The sequence below is a fragment of the Artemia sp. Qi Xiang Cuo genome, chromosome 9, assembly GCF_049724085.1.
Source record: "Artemia sp. Qi Xiang Cuo chromosome 9, ASM4972408v1, whole genome shotgun sequence".
Classification (NCBI taxonomy): domain Eukaryota; kingdom Metazoa; phylum Arthropoda; class Branchiopoda; order Anostraca; family Artemiidae; genus Artemia; species Artemia sp. Qi Xiang Cuo.
In genome coordinates, this window is record NC_142802.1 from 5,102,667 (window position 1) to 5,126,850 (window position 24,184).

General features: G+C 33.6%; 1 protein-coding gene across 1 annotated transcript in view; it reads right to left on the reverse strand.

Moving 5' to 3' along the window:
- LOC148948260 (uncharacterized) overlaps nucleotides 1-24,184 on the reverse strand; it is a 390,778-nt gene that overhangs the window by 28,468 nt on the left and 338,126 nt on the right. Inside the window, exon 3 of the mRNA XM_089094723.1 lies at nucleotides 6,767-6,929. Within this exon, the coding sequence (XP_088950849.1) occupies nucleotides 6,767-6,929 (163 nt within the window). The remainder of the gene's footprint in view (nucleotides 1-6,766; nucleotides 6,930-24,184) is intronic.

Sequence of the window (24,184 nt, forward strand, 5' to 3'; positions counted from 1 at the left end):
AAAGGGAAGTTGATAAAGAATTTATTCACTCTAATACATAGATTTTGACATATGTTTTAAAATTTAAATCAAAATTGTCATTCTATTTTTCCGGTATGATTTAGAGATGTAAAAAAAAGTTGAAAAAAATACCATGTTAAAAAAAAGCTGAATAATTTTGGAGTAAAAAAAATTAGTTAAAAAAAAGTTTGTTTTTCATGAAAAAATATTGAATGAGAACCATCAGTTCTCATCAATAGGAGTGTGGGTATGCACAAGAATATTTTTTAAATTTAAATCAAAAGTGTCATTCTATTTTTCTGATATGATTTAGAGATGTAAAAAAAAGTTGAAAAAAAAGTTGAATAATTTTGAAGTCCAGAACAAAAATTTAGTTAAAAAAAATAGTTTGTTTTTCATGAAAAAATATTGAATGAAAACCATCAGTCCTCATCAATAGGAGTATGGGTATGCAAAAGAATATGTTTTAAAATTTAAACAAAAGTGTCATTCTACTTTTCTGATATGATTTAGAGATGTAAAAAAAGTTGAAAAAAAGTTGAATAATTTTGAAGTCCAAAAAAAAATTTAGTTAAAAAAAATAGTTTTTTTTTCATGAAAAAATATGGAATGAGAACCATCAGTCCTCATCAATAGGAGTTTGGGTATGCACAAGAATACATTTTAAAATTTAAATCAAAAGTGTCGTTCTATTTTTCTGATATGATTCAGAGATGTAAAAAAAAACTTGAAAAAAAGTTGAATAATTTCGAAGTCCAAAAAAAAATTTAGCCCAGAAAAAAAATGCTACTACGAACAATATTTTTCTAATAGTAAAAGTCACGACTAACATTTCTAAATCATTCTCATTTTGAATTTGGAAAATATTAAATATGATTTTTTTGTTTTAAGTATATTACACGTCATTCTAAGAGATGTAAAAAAAAGTTGAAAAAATATATCATGTTAAAAAAAAGAAAAAAACTTTAAAAAAAAATTCAGAAAAAATGGTGGAAGGGGGCCAAAAAGTTAGAGTGGAGGGAGCCCCTTTGGAGGTTTGGGATAGGGGACCTTTGGGGTTTGAGGTCCCTGGTGGTTAGGGTCGTTGGTGCTCGTGATCCTTGATGGTTCCTGCTCATATACACCTCACTACTTGATTTGCAAGGATTTCTAAGGGTTATTCTGAATTTCATTATTAAAATTCTTTTCTTGACATCTTCATCTGTATTAGTATCAATTTTTTAGTATACTATAACGTTAGACCATATTTTATATTGACAACATTGTTCAAACAGTACTTGTGTATTATACAGAACACATCGGGGAAGTAAAGGCTGGTCAAGTCACAAGACCATTTTATCATCGTTAACCATTTCCATAGATTGATGGTATTCCAAATTTATAATAAATAAGCTATGAGATAACAACCCCCTCGAGGTTACCTTAACTGCTAATCGGTTTAACCCTTTTTCTTCACCTTGAAACGATCCGATCACTAATTAGGATCATTCACATCCCTATTATTAAATCAGAAATTAATATCGTTCATACAGTCCAACTCGCAAATGCTATACCCTTTTTCGCAAATAGAGTTAACTTTTACGCAAAATGATATAAAGCCAATTAAGCTATTGAATACGTTGTACCAATTTCTCTTGTAGGCGTCAAATCTAATACGTATCTGAGCATATTCTTTGTATTGTTGATGCATTCCATTCCTCATTCTTTAATTACCCGTGACGCATTTCTAACCAACAGAATACCTTTTCACAAATACCTTTTCGCAAAAATAAAATTTGCAGATAGAGTTATTTTTAGGCAAATGGTACGATTTTCAACTTAAGCCTATTCTAACTATAGCATTCTATTCCTCATTCTTTAATTACCCGTGACGCATTCTTAACCATCGGAAGTTTAATTTGGTTATTGAACTTAGAAGTAATTACCCTTTTCAAAAATATTAGTTGTTCTATTAATGAACCCGTGAAACGAAACCAGTCTGGTTGCATTACCCAATCTCAACCATAGTTCCAAAACCTGTTTGATCACTTTGCTTGGAAAGGTACCAAGGAACATAATGTCCCCAAATAGCATGGAAAGGAACATAGTGCTATAGAAATATAATGTACTACTCCACTTAAGAAGCTTTTTAAAACTGTTAAAAAATTAGTATAAAGATCGAGGTGTTGAGGAGCAGACAAGACCCCTCATACACTTAGTAAAGAGCGAAGCGTCTCAACAGCAACCGAAGCTCTAATAGACAGAATTTAAATACCGATGGATATATCAGAAGAATCGACTTATTATGCTGATTCCAAATATATAAATTAAATTAAGTTTAGTATTACCATTGAAGGTTACAAGGATTGGTGTATCCATGAGTTGTTTTTTTTTGGGGGGGGGGGGTTCAGCAAAAGAATTTTTTTCGTCTTATTTAGGGCTACACAAAAAAAACTTTAAAAACTCAATAAAAATTATTTCTTATTCAATAAAATTTCGGACAAAAATTTCGAGGGGCCTTCGAACCCCCTAGCCATCACCCTTGGATGCAGCCTTGGCTATGAGCCGGAGAAGATTTGTCTGGTGTTCAGACAATGGGGGGGGTGAACCCCTTAAAAGTCTGATAATCTTGATGAAAATCATACTATTAGATTTAGCTTATCAGAGAACCCTACTGTAGAGGTTTTAAGCTCCTATCTGCAAAATGATAGAATTTTGCATGTTTTGCCAGAAGAAAGAATGCTTGCCAGAAGGAGCATATTTAAAGAAACTAGAAGAAATAGTTTCTTGATAACAATAGATACATTGAATTTTGATACTTTTTGAGAATATATAATATTAATCAAGTTTACTGTTACCCATCAAAACCTACAAGCTTGGGAAAGTTTGCCTCAATTGAAAACTAAGAAGAGGGTGCGGGGAACACCCCCTAAAATTCTATAAGTCGTAATTAAAATTCAACAATGAAATTAAGCTTGCCAGAGAACCCTACTGTTAGAAGTTTTACACTCATATATACAAAATTGTGGAATTTTACATATTTCTTTCCAAAAATAATTCCACGGATTTGTGTTTATTATTTCTTTTCCTTCGGGGTGATCGTATCGAACAAGTGACCGTAGAAAATCCGAAAAGAGATCATTTGATCTGAAAGCAAAAACTAGAGTGCCATTTCTAATTGATCACAATATCAAACAGTTCGTGGTAACGCGGTAACTGTAAGTAAGGAGCAACTAGGCTCAATAGCAACCGAAGCTCTAAAAAAAAAAACTTTGATATCAATAGGTACATCAAAGGAATCAGCTAATTATACTGATTAAATAAAAAAAACAAGTTTTTTTTAACTGAAAGTAAGGAACGACGTTAAAACTTAAAACGAACAGAAATTATTCGGTATATGAAAGGGGCTGTCCCCTCCTCAGCGCCTCGCTCTTTACGTTAAAGTTTTTCATTGTTTAAAAAAATAGAGTTGTGAGAAAGTAAAACTTTAGCGTAGAGAGCGACACGCTGAGGAGGGGACAGCCCCTTTCATATACGGAATAATTTCTGTTCGTTTTAAGTTTTAACGTCGTTCCTTACTTTCAGTTAAAAAACTTGTTTTTTTATTTAATTTTTGAACGTTTTTGAATTAATGCAGGTTTTGATTTTGGCTCACCGTACATGAATAATTAAAAACAAATTGAATATTAATTTTACTTATATTTGGTTAAATGGCTTTCTCGAAACCTGTTTAATTTTATTTACGAACGTTTTTATTAGTAATAAATATACGTAACTTACGAATTAACTTACGTAACGAACCTCTATATTCTTATATTTTTAATTTGTAAATTACAGGGTTTGCCCCCTAGTTAATACCTTGCTCTTTAATCTAAAGTTCAAATTTTGTTCCAATTCTTTAAAAATGACCCATTAATCACAAATGCCGTTAATTAGAATAAATAGCTCTTATGAAAGTACTAAATAATCTTTGGCTTAAAGAGCGAGGTATTGACTAGGGAATGAACCCAATCATATACGTAATGTTTTCTGTCGTTTTTAAGTTTTGATGGTGCTCCCTACTTTCAGTTAAAAAACATGTTTTTTATATAGCAATGTCCCTTCTCCAATGAAAATTTCCTTCATGGTAAGATCCTTCCACATAACCCCCGACCCACTCCCGCCCCCCTACTACCAGAAAAAATCCACTCTGAAAACGTCTATATACTTCGTAATAACCATTACAATATGTTTACATTGGGGAAAGATCATAACTTTCATCCCTCTCCTCGGGGATTCCGGGGGATTAGGTCATTCTAAAAGACATAGTAATCATATTTTCGACCATGTTTAACAAATTGGCTATCTCAAAAATTTTGATCGGGTGACTTTGGGAAAAAAATGAGCGTGGGAGGGGGCCTAGTTGCCCTCCATTTTTTTGGTCACTTAAAAAGGGCACTAGAACTTTTAATTTCCGTTCGAATGAGCCCTCTCACGATATTCTAGGACCACTGGGTCGATACGATCACCCTGGAAAAAAACAAACAAATAAACATGCATTCGTGATCTTTCTTCTCGCAAAAAATGCAAAATTCCACATTTTTGTAGATAGGAGCTTGAAACCTCCGCAGTAGGGTTCTCTAATACGCTGAATATGATGGTGTGATTTTCATTAAGGTTCTATAACTTTTAGGGGGGTCTTTCCCCCTTTTTTCGAAAATCAGCCAAATTTTCTCAGGGGCTTAACGTTTTATAGGTAGGATTAAACTTGTTGAAACTTATATTTCTGAAATCAGCATTAAAATATGATTCTTTTGATGCATCTATTGGTATCAAAATTCCGTTTTCTAGAGTTTCGGTTACCATTGAGCCGGGTCACTCCTTACTTACACTTCGTTACCACGAACTGTTTGATTTCAAATTATTTAAGATTCATCAAGTTCAGTGTTACCTATCAAAAGTCACGAGCCGGAGAAAATTTGCCTGATTTTTGAAATAGGGGGAAAACAGCCCCTAAAATTCAAGAAATCTTGATGAAATCTCGGATGAGGGCGCATTTCAATGGAAATCTTAAGCCCATTTATTTTCTAAGGCTATCTGATCAAAATTTTGAAATAGCCATTTTGTTCAGTAGAATTGAAAAATCAAATAACTGGGTTTCTACTAGTCTAGGGGTAAAATGACCCTCCACAGCCCGTGGGGAGAGGCCTGTAATTTATGAAATTTTCCGATTGTTTACGTATAGTACTTACTATTGGGAAGTATACAGATATTTTTGGGGGGCGGGGGGATTTTGTGCTTGGGTTGGATTTGTATTGGGATAATCTTCCTTGGGGAGGAATATTTCCGGGGAAGGGGGTGGGGATAAATTTTCCTGTGAAAAAGAGGATATTTGAGATAAATAGTTTCTTAGACCACAGTGCTTTTCCATTTACGGAAAATTAAGCAAGAAAAACGGGTTCTAATTTTAATAAAGCAGTGAAACAATAAATAACAAAAAATAAACAATTAACTAAAAATTCTTTTTAATTGTTTTACATTCTCTTTGCCAACGAAATTTTACATATGGAGATGTCCCGGGGGACATTCTTGGGGACTTTTTTCCGCGTGTTTTTATTTCCGGAAAAAAATTTCCACGGAAGGGGACATTTTCGGAGTGATCAAGAAATCGACTAGAGATTAAATTCTTTTTTAAATGAAAGCATGGTAGGGATAGTTTTTAAGGCTGAAATTCCACGGGGAGGGGGATTTCAAGCAAGAATGGAACTGTCTGGAGGGAACTTGACGGGGGGAAGGGTGTTCAACAAACTTGAAGTTTGATTAAATGCTTATGGAGAAGTTTCTCATGAGTGGGGAAGTATATTTCAAGGAGGATGAGCCAGACTCTAATGCATTATCTGAAAAACGAACACAAATTAGATGACAAAAAACAATTTTTTTTTTAAACTGAAGTAAGGAGCAATATTAAAACTCAAAGCGAACAGAAATTATTCCCTATTTGAAGGGTTTCTCTCCTCAATACCTTGCTCTTTACGCTAATGTTTGACTGGTTTTCCCAATTTCTTAAGAACGGTTACTGAAACACAGGGTCTGTTTAATTAGAATAGGGAGCTTTTTTAAAAGTGCTAACAGATTTAGCGTAAAGAACAAGGTACTAAGGAGGGGGCAACCCTTCATAGGGGGAATATTTTGTATTCGTTTGTTGTTTTTAGTTAATTTTGCAAAACAGCTAGCCTCCCTCCAAAGCCCATTCTTTCACCAATGTCTTCCGATACAAAAATTGGGATAGCCAAGTTTGGTTCAAAATAATCAAAAGATTTAATAGCTACATTTCTGAAGATAACTTGACCCCTTAACACCCACAGAGCAATGACTAGATGCTTAGAAATTTTCCTATTGTTTACATATTTTATTGGTTACTGGGAAGTATACAGATATTTTAACGAAGGAAGTATTTTTGGTGGGGAGGGCGGTTAATTTATACGGTGAAGTTTTCACATTGGGAGGGTAGTTTCTGGAGGTGAGCTTTTAATATACACATTTCATTAAATTTTTTCATGTGCGGTGAGGCAAATTCGTACCTGCATTAGTTGAAAAACGCTCAGAAATTTAATAAAAACGAGTTTTTTTTTAAACTGAAAGTAAGGAGCGACATTAAAACTTAAAACGAACAGAAATTATTCCGTGTATGGAAGGCACTGTCCCCTGCTCAACGCCCCAATCTTTATGCTAAAGTTTTTTATTACTTTAAAGAGTAGAGTTGTGACAAAAAGTAAACAAAAATTAAAAGAAAAACATTCTCACTAACCTCTCCTTTCTTGATAGTGATTTTCCGGCGAGACCCTTTTTCTATTACATGTAAATCCATGTGGCCAGCTTTCATATAAAAGAATTGGTCACGGGTGGCTATGTGGTAGTCTCTACGTAGTGTTGGACCTCCAAGTAAGTAGATTTTCAGCTGCTTGTCATAACTGAGAAATATTAAACTTTAAGAACGAGGTTTGGAACTAAAAAAAGACAATTAGAACTGAAATAATCAGAAACTTATGGTAAACTTGGCACTACTGCACCTCTTAGCCTCTTATGTTTATACTATAGAAAAATTTATTTTTACTCTTTAAAATGTGCTTCGACCATCCAAAATCAAAACACATTCCTTACAAAACATGTTTTGTGTTAAAACTGTTTTGTACGTAATTATAACGGCGTTATTTCCTTACTCAGTGATAATAGGCAGCGCAATAGCGCTGCCTAAGAAAAAAGCTTGGATATGGGCACAATGTATTATCTTTTTTCTCCTCTATTCTTATAACCAAGACACTGCAAAGAAGGAGTTATCGTAAAAACTTCAAATGAAGCTCATTCGACTGGAAATTCAAAGTTCTAGTGTCTTTTTAGGGTGTCTTGGAGGCCAACCAGCCCCCTCCCATGCTCATTAATTCTCCAAACACATCTAACAGAAATTTTGAGAAAGCTATTTTGTTCATATTACTTGAAAATCTCAGACACTTCTACATAGATCAGGTTTCTCTGGGTATTTTGATCCCCCTCAACAACCCTCTGGGCAAGGGTTTTAAGATATGCAATTCACCCGTTGTTTACACCAAAGTATAAACACATACAACAAGTACTGACAAAACCTATCCTCTCCACACAAAAAAGTGACCCTTTGTCCGCGTCTCCGGAGACGATTCCATACCTATGCGAACCTGGCGAGTAAATCACAAGTTCCGTAGGTGACTATACTTGTTCCGTAAAAGCGGTATTCAGTAGTACATCAAGTAGTACAAGTAGTACAACGTTTACCCTCTAGAGGCGCTGAGGTACGTGGGGTTACTTTTGGAGAGTTTTGTCAGTACTTGGTCAGTATGTGTTTATACTTTGGTTTATACATAGTTTTTGGAAGGGCATATTTAGCGCTAAGTGTTAAAACAAAACCTAGAACAATCAGGTAAAGATTTCAGATAACATTTAGGGAAGTTTTGAACTAAATCAGAATACATTATGTACATAGGTTGTCAAAAAGGACCAAAAAGAGAATATTCACACGGTACTTCTACTCTTATTGCTATTACTATCTTTACTACTACTACTACAACTACTGCTTCTGCAACGACTGCTACTAAGGCTTAGGATAGGAAATGATAATTTAAGGATATGTTGAGGGGAAGCTTGAACGAAATCAATACACACTATATGCACACAGATTTTCAAAAGGGCGTATCAGCAATATCTTATAAACAGCTTACTGTATCAATTTGTAACTTACAGTGCATCATGAGAACTGATCAAAAGGTAATTTGTTTTGAATTGACCAAAAGCACTACTGCTGCTACTAACACAACTTGACTTGACTTGCTTTATTTACTACTAATTACAAAATAAACTATATACAAGCAACCGCCCGGGGAAGGCTCAAAAAGCCTGATGAAAGACGGCTGCAATCCTATAATTCTCAACCTTTTAAAAATTTCATTAAAAAAAAAAAAAGAACTCTCAGTTAACAATTAATACCAAAATCTATGAACAAAAGAAAATAAAAGAAGAAAAAAAAAACTGAGAAATTAATAATAATAATGACAATAATAATAAATTACCTCTCCTCTCCCAATAAATGTTTTTTTTATTTTTACTTTAAACGACCCAATGTCTTGAGCCTCCCCAACGCCAATTGGGATATCATTCCAAATAGCTGGAGCCAAATACCGAATTCCGAAACCTGCACGTGTGGTGTCTCGATACTCAACCGTAAAATTTTACGCCTCTCTAGTCACATACCTGTGGAGTGAACTATTTACTCGAAAAAAAAATGTTCAGCTTCCCGAACGCCAACTGGGATATCATTCCAAATAGCCGGAGCCAAATACCGAATTCCGAAACCTGCACGTGTGGTGTCTCGATACTCAACCGTAAAATTTTCCGCCTCTCTAGTCACATACCAGTGGAGTGAACTATTTACGCGAAAAAAAATTGTAAAAACTGGAGGACATACATCATTCCAACATCTATAGGCAAAATAGCAGCTTGGTAATCGTGAATCTGACCAATGTTAAGCACTCTTAATTTTTTAAAACATGAAGCGGTATCATTCACATTTTCTATATAATTCCCAAGAAGACGTACTGTTTTGTTTTTTAAATCTGCACTCTTTTGAAATTGGCGTAAAAATTGCTAGACCAAATGAAACAACCATAAGAAATATAAGGCGCAACAATACTATGATACAATAATAAAAGAACCGATAATGGTAAAAAATGCTTCAAACGACGCAAAATTCCCAGACCTCTAGCAACTTTAGCTGCAACAAGATCACTATGGTGCTTCCAAGACAAATTACAATCAATCTGGAAGCCCTAATAATGCACCTCATGCACCTATGACAAAGGCTTACCATTAAAAAATATCTCTCCATCAACACTCGGAGGCTTACAAACTCTCCTAAAAATCATAAAATTAGTTTTTTTAACATTCACTGACAAAAGGCTGAAACTTGTAAATACATAAAATTACTTTAAAACCCTATTTACTTTCAACAATAGATCATCAATCATTCGACTAGACATAGTTAAAGTAGTATTATCCACGAAAGTCGTGATAAAACACTCCGGTAAGTAAAAACGCATTGAATCAACATACACAAGGTACAGAAGTGGTCCAAAGACAGATCCCTGACGTACACCACACTTCACTTGATAGGGAGAATAAAATGCATCATATGAAACAACTTGAATAGATCTTCCATTTAAAAAACTATCAAACCATTTCAGATAATTACCACGAACTCCAAGGGACTGTAGACGTTTGAGTAAAATTTTAAAATCGACTGTATCAAACGCCTTTCTAAAATCAATAAAAACAGTCAAAGGGATTTCACCACGTTCAAAGCATCTATTTACAATATCACAGAGAGAATGCACGGCGTCCGATGTCGAGTTACCTTTCCTAAAGCCGAACTGAGTTTCACTTAACATCCCTGTTTTCGTAAGGTAATCATATAGCCTTTTATGCACAATTTTTTCAAATATTTTTAAAAACAGGGGAAGGATTGATATAGGTCTATAATTTTCGATATTTAGTTTAGACCCACCTTTATGGAGGGGGATGACTTTTACGTTTTTAAGCGCATCGGGGAATACCCCAGTTTCAAGGGAAAGATTGATTATGTGGACGAGACATGGTATTAAATAACACATCACTGATTTAAAAGCCTTCAAATTAATTCCATCTGTCCCTGCTCCTTTTACAATACAAATCTAATGTTACTATTGCTAGTGCTACTATTGCTGCTACTACTTCTACTACACCTACAACTACTATTACTATTAATCCTACTGCAGCTACTACTACTACTACTAAAGCCACTCCTCCACTGCTTCTACTGCAACTACTACTGGCTATGAGTTTTAAGGTGATAAATTCAGGAAATTTTGAGGGAGAATTGAACTAAATTAAAACACTATGTGTATGCAGGTTGTCAAAAGGACATATCGGCAATACCCCAGGAACAGTTGATGTAAATAAGCTGTAGGTTTCCAAAAGGTTATATCGCTAACACTATGGCAACGACTTATTTCAAGCTGAAACTTTCAGGGCTTGGTGAGGGGGTCGTTCAACTGACCAAAAGACAAAATGGGAATACTACGCCTTAGGGAATATTTGGAGATGTTTAAATAAATCAAGACTTACTATGAGCATGCAGATCATCAAAAGGATGAACTAACAATATACATTTTGCTTCTTCTACTGCTATTGCTACTACAATTGCTATTATTGAACTAAATCAAAATAGTTTAAGTTCATCCAGATTGTTGGTATATCATGGTGGGAATAGGGTATAAAGTAGAAATCTTTCGACATAACACCTTTAAAATAGGTGTTGTTTTCTTAGACCACACTGCCGTTCTAAGACGAACAAATTAACTTTCAAATGGGGATAAATCCATTTATTTAAGCAGTGAAAAAAGAGGTACAAAAGTCCAGATATTTCGGTCACATATACAGCGACCGTCTTCAGTAGAAATACTCAGTATTTCAGTATTTCTACTGAAGACGGTCGTTTTATATGTGACCGAAATATCTGGACTTTTGTACTTGTTTTTCACTGTCTAAATACATGTATTTATTCCCATTTGAAAGTTAATTTATAAAGTAGAAACTTTTACGGAAAGTTCACTTAGCTTTAAAACTAAGTCAAAATGCCTCATTCACATAAATACTAGCCCAAAATATACGTTCGTAACGGATAAAACGAAAAGATTTAGTAATCCAGATCCAGAGTATGATCCAGATCCAGATCCAATAGTAATCCAGAGTATGCATTTTCATCAGAAAAAAACGAAAAGATTTAAAATATTAATTTCTTTACCATTGAAAAAGACTATGTCAAACAAAAGCGAAAAGAAATTAATTTAAAAATGTTTCCCAACTAAGAAGTTTTACAATGAAATGTAAAGAGCTACATTAAAAATGAGCAGAAATAAAATGAAACAATTTTCTAAACCTACGACAAATCACCATCAATAACTAAATGAAACCCAAAACGAACAACAAGCACAATAAATAACCAAGTACAACTCAAAATAAGTTGAAACTAAGATGAGTAGTGCTGACACCCCTGATGCCTTTTAAGGAACAGCCTATAATTTGCACTTTACTTTTAGCAAAAGATGTTTTATTTGTTTTCTTTTTTAACTTTAATAAATCAAAAGTTATCAAGATTCTAGGAATGAATACCGGTCGGTATATAAATATATATATATATATATATATATATATATATATATATATATATATATATATATATATATATATATATATATATATATATATATATATATATATATATATATATATATATTATATATATATATATATATATATATATATATATATATAGATCTAAAAAATTTCTTCATGATTTTCAATTTGGTTTCCGAATGAAGCACTCCACTGAACATGCCTGTATGACCCTTTGAATTTTATACATTTTGCATTGGATTCGAGATTAATTCCGGGTGCTATATTCTTGGACACTGTCCAAGAGAATGTAACTATGACAAGGTAAACCACGACAAAACACTACTGAAATATTCCAACTCTTGCATTTCAACGAAAGAAATTCCAAAATGAACTTTGAAAAATCAAGAGAATGTAAGTGTGACAAGGTAAAACACAACAAAACACTACTGAAATATTCCAACTCTTGCATTTCAACGAAAGAAATCCAAAATGAACTTTGAAAAATCAAGAAAATGTAAGTATGACAAGTTAAACCACAACAAAACACTACTGAAATAATCCAATTCTTGAATTTCAACAAGAAAATTTCAAAATGAACTTTGAGAAATCAGGAGAATGTAACTGTGACAATGTAAACCATAACAAAACACTAATGAAATGTTCCAACTCATGCATTTCAACGAAAGAAATCCAAAAATGAACTTTGAAAAATCAATAGAATGTAAGTGTGACAAGGTAAACCACGACAAAACACTACTGAAATATTCCAACTCTTGCATTTCAAAGATAGAAATCCAAACTGAACTTTGAAAAATCAAGAGATTGTAAGTGTAACAAGGTAAACCACGACAAAAAACTACTGAAATATTCCAATTCTTGCATTTCAACGAAAGAAATTCAAAATGAACTTTGAAAAATCAAGAGAATGTAAGTGTGACAAGGTAAACCATAACAAAACACTACAGAAATATTCCAACTCTCGCTTTTCAACGAAAGAAATTCAAAAATGAACTTTGAAAAACCAATAGAATGTAACTGTGACAATGTAAACCATAACAAAACACTACTGAAATATTCAAACTCTTGCATTTCAAAGAAAGAAATACAAAGTGAACTTGTAAAAAATCAAGAGAATGTAACTGTGACAAGGTAAACCATGACAAAACACTACTGAAATATTCTAAATTTTTCATTTCAATGAAAGAAATCAAAAATGAACATTGAAAAATCATGAAAATGTAAGTATCACAAGTTAAACCACGACAAAACACTATTGAAATAATCCTACTCTTGCATTTTAACGAAATAAATCCAAAATGAAATTTGAAAAATCAAGAGAATGTAATTGTTAAAAGGTAAACCATAACAAAGCACTACTGAAATATTCCAACTCTTGCATTTCAACGAAAGAAATTCAAAATGAACTTTGAAAAATCAATAGAATGTAACTGTGACAATGTAAACCATAACAAAACACTACTGAAATATTCCAACTCATGCATTTCAACGAAAGAAATCAAAAAATTAACTTTGAAAAATCAAAAGAGTGTAACTGTGACAAGGTAAACCATAACAAAACACTAGTGAAATATTCCAACTCATGCATTTAAACGAAAGAAATCCAAAAATGAACTTTGAAAAATCAATAGAATGTAACTGTGACAAGGTAAGCCACGAAAAACCACTACTGAAATATTCCAACTCTTGCATTTCAACGAACGAAATCCAAACTGAACTTTGAAAAATCAAGAGAATGTAAGTGTAACAAGGTAAACCACGACAAAACACTAACGAATTGTTCCAACTTTGTCAATTTAACGAAAGAAATCTATAAGGAACTATGAAAAATCAAGAGAATGTATCTATGATAAGGTAAAATATGACACAACACTACTGAAATAATCAAATTCTTGCAGTTCAACAAAGGAAATCCAAAAATGAACTTTTAAAAATCAATAGAATGCAATTGTGACAATGTAAACCATAACAAAACACTACTGAAATATTCAAACTCTTGCATTTCAACGAAAGAAATCCAAAAGAACTTGGAAAAATAAAGAGAATGTATTTGTAACTATGTAAACCACGACAAAAAACTACTGAAATATTCCAACTCTTACATTTCAATGAAACAAATCTAAAATGAACTTTGAAAAATCAATAGAATGTAAGTGTGACAAGGTAAACCATAACAAAACACTACTGAAATATTCCAACTCTCGCATTTATACGAAAAAAAATTCAAAAATGAACTTTGAAAAATCAAGAAAATGTAACTGTGACAATGTAAACCATAACAAAACGCTACTGAAGTATTAAAACTCTTGTATTTTAACGAAAGAAATCCATAATGGAATTTGAAACATCAATAGAATGTAAATGTGACAAGGTAAACCATAACAAAACACTACTGAAATATTCCAACTTTTGCATTCCAATGAAAGAAATACGAAATTAAATTTGAAAAATAAATAGAATTTAGGATTGAAAAGGTAAACCACAACAAACCAATAATTAAATAGTAAAACTCTTTAATCACAAATAAATAAATCAGAGATAAGATTTGAAACATCTTGAGAATGTAGCTCCAACAAGGTAAACCATAACAAAACACTACTGAAATATTCCAACTCTCGCATTTCAACGAAAGAAATTCAAAAATGAACTTTGTAAAATCAATAGAATGTAACTATGATTCTTTGTTTTGTTTTAAGTATGTTTCATCTCATTCGAAGACATGTAAAAAAAAGAAGTTGAAAAAATATATCATGTTAAAAAAAATAATAATAAAAAATTCAAAAAAAAAAAAAAATGGGGGAGGGGGCCAAAAAGTTGGAGGGGAGGGGGTGGCCCTTCGGGTTTGGGGATAGGGGACCTTTGGGGGTTTATGTCTCTGCTGGTTAGGGTCGTTGGTGCTTATGATCCTTAATGGTTCGTACTCACATACACCTTACGACTTGATTTGCAAGGATTTCTAAGGTTTGTTCTGAATTTCATTATTAGAATTCTTTTCTTACCATCTACATCTCTCTTAGTATAAACTTTTTAGTATACTATAACGTTAGACCCTATTTTCAATTGACAGCACTGTTCAAACATCACTTGTGTATTATACAGACCACATCGGAGAGGTAAAGCTAGGTCAACTCACAATGTCATTCTATCATCGTTAGCCATTTTCATAGATTGATGTTGTTTCAAATTTATAACAAATTACCTGAGTTAACAAGCCCTTCGGGGTTAACTTAACTGATAATCAGTTTAATCCTGTTTCTCCATCTTCATACGATCCAATCACTCATTAGAATCATTCACGCTCCTATTATTCAAACATTAATTAATATCGTTCATAGAGTCCAATTCGCGAATCCCTTATCCCTTTTTGCAAATGTCAATCAAACAATTCCGATTGTAGCATCCAATTTTTAATTAGCAACGAAACATTCATAACAAACCATTCTTGACTAAAGGCAATTGTCCAAAAAAAGTCAGAAACCATTCCTGATAGCACATACTTCAAAGAAATGGAACAGGTGTTAGGGAGTACTGACTCTCTTTGATAAGGTGTAGAGCATCACGCAAATAGTATGGGAATTCCTATACGTCTCGTAGAAGTATTTCCTATACGTCTCGTAGAATCCAGAATGCGCATTCTACTGTGATTTACATTAAAATTAATGACTTCAAGTGGCTCTTTCCCCCTTTTTTCGAAAATCAGACTAATTTTCTCAGGCTCATAGCTTTTGATAGGTAAGACTAAACTTAATGAAACTTCTATATTTGGAATCAGCATAATAAGCCAGTTCTTTTTATATATCTATTGGTATCAAAATTCCGTTTTTTAGAGTTTTGGTTACTATTGAGCCAGGTCGCTATAAGTAAGTTACAGTTCATTACCACGAACTGTTTGATTATCCATCAAAATCCAAAGAGAGAGGATTGAAATATTGATCGTTTTGTCGGCGTTATCAAAAATATTGTATTCATAAAACTTTTACAGTTGTATGAAATGTAATTAAACAAATAGAAAAGGTTTTTCAGCTAAAGTAAGGAACAAGTTTAAAACTTAGAACAAATATAAATTACTATGTATATAAGGGGGATTCTTCCCTTCTCGACACCTTGCTTATTAAAATAGTTTTTAGTGCTTTGAGTTTTTTTTCCAATTGCAAATTTTCTTTAAAAATTTAGAAAAAAGCCAAACTTCACAATAAAGAGTAAGGACCTAAGGAGGAGACAGCCCCGTTCATACAAAGAATAGCCTGTGTAAATAGGTATCAAATATGTTCCTTGCTCTCAGTAGTTAAAAAGCTATTTTTTTATTTATTTTCTTGTTGTTTTCCAAATCATACCCAGGTTTAACCAAGATATAATTTGAGGTACCGGTCTCATAAATCCCTGGTCAATTGCTTTTAAAATGTGTAAATCAATAGTTGTACCTTGATTAGTACCGTCCTACGTTTAAATTAGCAATTTCAATTTTAGGTAAAATTTGAATATACTTAAACATTGGCGATGAATAGTAATTTAGGTGAAATTCCTTGTTAATATTACTACTAAAGAATTTTGGTTCTATGAAAAGGAGTATTATTGTTTGTATGGATGGAAATTCTGTGAGACTTTTGATCTTCTACATAACTGAAGTCATCACGACCTCTACAATAGGATTTTCTTATCGATAAACACATTACATATATTTTTTAAATATATTGAAGTACTTAGTATAAATAGAAAAATATTACCATTTAAAATAGCTGGAAACCAAGTTACTAGCAGTATTTGCCACACCAGAGAAATTTCATGGCGGGGCTGATGATGACCTGCCTTTCCTATTCCACCTCTGTGCTGGTAGATATGGGAATGTAACATATTAGCTGATTAGATACATATTTTAATTAATTCCTATTCCCCCTTCCTCTTTCAACATTTATCTGAAGCCTCGTGAAGAGTAAGCAGTTTGTCCATTAAAATGTACTTTTGTAGAAGTCTAAACAATGACTCACATCCCCCTCATTATAGCTGATACGCAATTACAGATCACCAAACGTAGCATAACTTCATTAAAAATAAAGCGAATCAACTTGGTTGAATCCAGTACTGCCACCTTTTTGCATTACTTCTTTTACAATTGGGAAGCCTAAAATATATTTATTGATAATTTAAAATCAATTAGCTTCTCAGGACTTTAAATTGATTGCAAATTCATCCTCTTCGGGATAAAGTCATAGTTAGGTGCCCTAAGCCACCTCAACTGTCACCCAACCACCACTGTTATTTTGGCGTGTGCCCCCCCCCCTGGAGAATTTTCTGCCGGTGCCTTTGGTTATCAGCCTTATCACGATAAGAAATTTATCGATCTGACGAGATAACTTTTAATCGAAATAACTAGGGAAGCTGGGCAGCCTTATTTTAATATATATATATATATATATATTGTTTTTAATCCCGGGGTGCCATGCACTGTCTCAGGTACCTTTGATATCAAAGAAAAGGCAAAGTATAAACTTCTTTATCTTTTTATTTTCTTCCTTTTTGTTATTTTCTTCCTTTTTATCTTCCTTGTTGTTTTGTTGTGAAGAGTTTGTCCAGGGTATCTACAGTTGATTTGCCTTTAACAAATCCAAACTAGTCTTAGAAATCTACTCCTTATCTTTACTTAAATCAATCAAAATAGATGCTAAGATTCCTTTGAATATTTTGCCAAAAACCGGTAATAAGTTAATGGGCCGATAAGAAGACGGTAAACCGTCATTAGTTCTCCCACGCCTAGGAATTACTATGATTGAATCGCGGATCCAGGGGGCAAGGACCCCCCCCCCTACCGTAGTTTAAAGTAGTGTAATTTACCTAATTAACGCAAGTTTGCGTTAATTAAACTTGCTCCTAACGCAATTTTATCAGATCATCCTATTCCCCCCCCCTAAAAAAAATCTTGGATCCGCCCCTGCTATGATTTTAGCATTTTCCAGTCCCTTAGAAAATACTTAATATTCAAAAATGCGTTATATATTTTAAGCAAATTGGGAGCTAATGTGGTAAAGCTTTCTAATTTAGTTAATTATTAAATTAGTAAAAATATATATGACGCAAATATAAAGTTTTCAAAATACCACTTTTTAAGATAAGGATACAAATCGTGGAATGTGTGGGCTTGGAGGGAACTTGCTCAATAACCAATTTCCTGGCTAAATGCGTCAATTTACCGGAAGGACGTGGTTAGGTTTTTTATATATATACCCCGATTTTTGGGACTGAAGGCAGACATTTTGATTTGCCGGGTGAACCTCTGCCCGTTTGTTTTCTCATTAGAAATACCCTGGACTTTGTCTTATAGTCGTAAGTGTCTAAGTATCTTATTTATATTTTATTGTTGTTTTATTGAGACTTGTGGGCTACTTGGGACAGTCAGTCCCAGTAGCCAGAATATATCCGATTTTATTATATGGTAAATGAATAAAAATATTGTATTTTAGACGAACTCTCTACAATCTATTTTTAGCCTCTCGAACATACTCAGTCGGTACGCCTCATTAGTTCGGTCATAGCCTAAGGCATGCTACCAAAGTTCAATTACCTTAGGGCCAGAGTTTATGTCCCCTATAAAGGGAGAATAAAGGCATCTAAGACTACAACCCCCAAATACCATAAATAAAGCTTCACAACAACTAGTGGTCGCTAGAAAAACTGGGTCGAGAAGGCTAGATAAAAATAGTAAATTGAAATAAAATGGTTTTACCAGAGGAAAAAATGACTTCCCTATCAACAGTACTTGAAATTGCAAAAATTATACCAGAATACGCGGGAAATTCAGATGTAGATGAGTTTATCGAAAAATTAAAAATTTTCGATGAACTAACAGAATTGGTTGAAGATAAGGTCAAAGAGCAATGCGTTGCAGCCAGAATAAAGGGAAGCGCCCTAAAACATTTTGAGACCATTAAGGAAAAAGAGCCCAAGGACATCAGTACTCTAATTGAATCTTTTAAAACAAAATTCATTGAGATAAGCATCTCCCAGAGGCTAAGAACAGAGGTAGTCACATTCGATACCTCAACTAGTATCAGGGAATATGCAGACAAAATTTGTAGATCCGTGTGTTTACAATTAGAAAAAGGCGAAAATGACCAGTCAGTACAAATAGTACAACTACTTACTTTTACCCAAGGGTTACCAAAAAAGTTATTAGGACCAATATTATCGCGAAAACCTGAAAATTTAGAGCAGGCTATAAAACTAGTCGAAACAGAGGTAAAAATTGACGAAGCTATGAAAAAGTTTGACCAAATGTCATAAATAACACAGGAGCCCAAGAAAGTAAAAAATATGAAAGGGGACAGAAGAGGATGAACTTTTAGGAGCCGAATCGTGAACCAAAAAGGCACGAGGAAGGCCAATCCTTCCCACCATGGACTGACCCCTCCCCATTTGACGACCAATCCCATGGTATTAGATCCTTAATGACTTGGAATACCAAGTATTATGGACACCCACCTCCTCCTCCAGAGGAAAATTATAGAGCAAATGATGGCAGGTCAAGAATATATATATAGATATAGACCCCACGAGGAAGGGCAAATTACAAAGCAATATAGGAAAAGATTCATTTGCTACAATTGTGGCAAACCAAATCACTATGCGGCAGATTACTGGAATAAAATACCCAAGGAAGGCCACACTTACAAAACAAAACACCAATTCAGAACACAGGGGAAAAGATATTTAGAAAGGCAGGGAGAAAATAATATTTGGAAAACACCTAATAATATTCATGAATTCCGGCCTAGAAGGCAAATGGTTAACAATACCCAGGTTTCAAAATAGCAGCGCCGAAGAAAACTGGATAATCCCAGAAATTTTTGGCCAAACAGTGGGCACTTAAACGGAGAAACCAGCCTGTAAGGGTCGACAGAGCTGTTTCCTTACAAAGACCCCTATATAGTTTAGAATGTTGTGATATAAATGCGAATAATAATAATCTACCTATTCTGCGTTGTTTTAAAATTGAGTGTTTTCAAAATTTACCATGTTTACTAGATACAGGCGCATCTAAATCATTAATTCGAGAGGAAGTCTTTAATAGATTTCCTCTTAGTGTCAAAAATCGAGTAAGCAGATGCCAAAATACCCTAACATCAGTTACAGGGCATAAGCTGACAATTTTGGGAGAATATCCGCTAAAATTTAGTGTAGGGGATAAAAAAACAACATTAACAGTAATAATATGCAAGCAGCTGGCATTGCCTTGTATTTTATGAGTAGATGCCATTAGAAAATATGGGATTGTATGGGAACCCATATCCAATACAATCATGATAAACCAGGCAAATGAAAGTAATAGGCAAATTTGCGTAACGACAACTAAAGAAAGTGAAGATTTGAATTATAACCTAAAAATAAGCGGAAAAATTCCAATAGAAGGGGGGATGACAGCTCAAGTTCTAGCTATATTAAATGAAAATGATGAAAGGGTTAAAACGATGGATGCCGTGATAGGGGGGTACACCATAAAGGAATACCCAAGGACTTTTGTGAAAAATCAAGTTATATAAATTGAAAATGGTATAACATACTTGAAACTAACAAATCTAAGTAATGATAAAATAAAACTGAACGATGTAGAACTTGGATCAGTAGAAAAGATTTCAAATTCAGAATTAAAATCTCCAAACAGTCCAGAATTAAGCGTAAACTTCACTTCTAGCCACGAACATTTATCCTCATTAAAACCGCATCCACAAGAAGAGTATGCAATGTCGGAAATAGATTTTTTGCAACAATTTGATTCAAAACATTTATCGGAAAGCGTAAAAACTAGGGTAGAAAATATTCTTTGGGATTTTAAATGGACTTTTGCAAGACACAAATCAGATTACGGATTAACTCACTTAATCACGCACAAGATATCAACAGGGGGCCCTCCAATCAAAAAGTCACCGTATAAAACTCCTTATCATTTAAAGCCATGGAAAGAGAGCCAAGTAAAAGAAATGGAAGATCAGGGTATAATTAAAGAAAGCATTAGTGATTGGTGCTTTCCATTAGTAATAGTCAGGAAAAAAGATAACACCTGGAGATTATGTATAGACTTTAGAGCACTAAACGCCGTCACGGTTAAAGACGTAATGAAGTTACCAAGAATTGATTCGATTTTAGATGCGTTAGGGGGTTCAAAATATTACACTAGTTTTGATTTAATAGCAGGATATTGGCAAATTGCTTTAGATGCAGAAACTAAGCATAAGGCTACAGTAATCTTCGACAATAGCAGAACGTTCACATTTCAACGGATGCCATTCGGCTTATCATTTAGTCCAAATTGTTTCAGTAAGCTAATGAATTTGCTGTTACAAGATACCGAACCAGGAAGGAAAAAAGATACTTTGACTTATTAGGATGATGTAAGTCTATTTAACAAAAACCTGGATGACCATTTGATCAGACTTAGAAAAATACCGGAAAAGTTTGAAAAAGCTGACTTAAAATTAAAACCAGAAAAGTTAAAAATAGTCGTACCAAAATTAGTATTTCTTGGACACCTGATAAACCAAGGTACTATTTCACCAAATCCATAAAAATTTACAGTCATCGAAAATTTACAGCCTCCTAAAGATCAAAAAAGCTGCAGATCAGTTTGTGAACTATTAAGCTATTTTAGACGATATATTAAAAATTAAGCCACAATAGCACAACCTTTGACGGACCTTTTAAAGAAATCAGGTAAATTCGAATGCCCAGAGGACGCAAAACAAGCGCTAAATGAAAGAAAAAGGCAATTATTACAGGCACTAACACTTAAATTACCAGATGTGCCACAAAAATTCTGTTTGCAAACAGATTCTTTAAGGTACGGTATTGGGGTCATATTATTAAAAATTAATTCTGAAGGAGGAGAAGCAATAGTTCAATACGCCAGTAGGTCACTGACGGAAGCAAAAAAAAATACTCGACAGTTGAAAGGGAGTGTTTAGCAGTTATAGTATTTACAAAATATTTTCGACAATTTTTACTTGGAAAAAAAATTATAATAAGAGTAGACCAAAAATCATTAGTTTGGCTACATACAATGCAAAGTAACTCTGCCCGGCTGAAACGGTGTATACTACATCTGCAAGGATACTAATATTCTCCAAAATATATAAAGGGTTGTACAAATATTTTACCACAATATTTATCACGGAATCCAGATACGAAAGAAAATGTGACTACAACCTTCCAGAATGAACTAGAAGGGGTATAAATACTGTCTGATGAAAATATTTCAAAGTACCAAAATAAAGCCAATTTTTGCTTAGCAATGAAATTTTTTTAATCAAAAGGACCAGAACTGCCAGAGCACTTTAAACGTTTTTTAAAGGACTTAGATAATTTTGATCTGGACGAAATTAAAAATCTTCTAGTAAGATACCATAGACCATCGCAAGAATATAGAAAAAATGACTTAAAAATTATTCCAGTGAGTCCAAAATCTCTGGAAGGAGAATTTATACCGATGATATATTCAAGAATTGGTTGTAGTCTAGAAGACGCAAATACTATGGGAGCGTTCGCAGGGAATTGTTGCTGTCTAAAAATGTACCCCAACACAAATTCGTTTAAGCACAGTTTCCAAGAAGATACATAAAAACAGCTACAACTATAGGGATCACAGGCTGTATAAGGGTGATACTCCACCCTGAAATGGATAGGAGAAAAAATTTCAATAGACGTTTGGGGATCAGGTGGAAAATTACCAGTTTCCAGGAAAGGAAACAGGTGTGTACTCACCATAGTCGACCATTTTAATTCATATTTATACGCTTGTCCAACTAAGGATGAAAAGACAAAAACTAGTGCGAAACTTTTGGTAATTTATTTATTTTTGGATCACTGGGTTATCCCTGGAGTTTTCCTTAGCGACAATGGGCCAGGTGTTAGAGCCAAATTATTAGACGAAATTACAGAATATCTTGGGGTTAAACGATGGTTTACCTCGTCTTACCTTGCAGCAGCTAATGGAAGGGTTGAACTCAAGTAGAGTGAATTAGACTATAGGCTGGGATTAAAGGCAAGTGTGTGAACTGAAAAGTATTAATAATATTTAAATATTGTTGTCTTTGCAATAAATACGGCTTTTTCAACTACTTTTGATAATCAACATTGTTGTGGCAATATATAAGAGATCCCCGAGTGTTTTTGAAGAAAGAAGAAAAGAAAGGACAATTTTGAGGCTTAGACCAATATAAGATCGAGATAGTAATGTGAATGATAAAACCTATGGAAAAAGTTAAAGACAATCTGGAAGATGCGAAAACAGAACAAAAATAAAAATGTAACAGAACAAGCAAAAATAAAAATACTTTCTGTCTAGGAGATTTTGTTTATGTTCAAAAAACAAGTCTAGAAGGAACAAAAAAGTTAAAACCAAAATGGGACGGACCTTATAGAATTACAAAAATTCTACCAAATAACTTAACATATGCTCTAAAACATCATCATAAGGAGAAGGAAGAAGTAATACATAATTATAGACTTAAAAAAGTATATTTTTCCAAACCGGTGGAAACAGAGCCTATATTTACAGACGAAGAAATACAAGAAACGATATCACCAGTATATATAAGAAGACCATACGAATTTTACGATCTTTTTGACGACCACAACAGTTGGGAAAAGTGGAAGGAATACTAAGCAAAGACTTGGTTACAAACTACCCACAACAAACAAGAAAAAAAAGAAAAGTTCAACATACATCGGATACGAGCGATGTAAGTGATATAGAAGAGCCTCCAACACAACCTTCTGGTTTAAGACAAAATAAACCAGAGGGTAAATCCAAAGAGGAAGATAAATTGGAAGAAAGCAAAGAAGTATCTGATTTTCATACGCTAGACTCACCTACAGTCGTAGCGCAAAAATAGCTTTTAGAACAAACGCCATTTACCAGACGCGAGCTAACAGAATGTGACACAGAAAACTTCGACAGAAAGCGATATAGCTAAACCTGGGCCATCGTCAAGAAAACCTTCTTTGAGAGAAAAATTATGGAGAACAGTGAAGAAACCAAAGGGATAGCAAGAAGTTCCTTTGTCAGCAGCACAAGTTGCTAAAACACTCATGAAGAAGGCCAAACATCGAGAGAAACAACGATTAAAGAGATTTGACGAGGCAACAAAACAGCACTCGGACTCAGAGCCTTGCAAACCACACTATAGAAATCACGAAAAAACTTGCAAATATTATAAACGAGAAAAGCAAAAATTTGGAGTCCAAAACTCGAACCAGGAAACGGAGAAAGGCAGAACAAGCGCAGCGCCTAGCAGATTAATATTTGAATAAAACAATAAAAAAAATTAAATAAAATCAAACGAGTATAAAAGCCACTAAAGAAATATCTATTATGAACGTCACATTCCAACGCTAAATTATTATTTCCGATCGGAAGTGACATCGTAGGTTCCTTTAACAAATTTAGTTTCCAAAATGAGATAGGACGATGCAAATTCTGAAA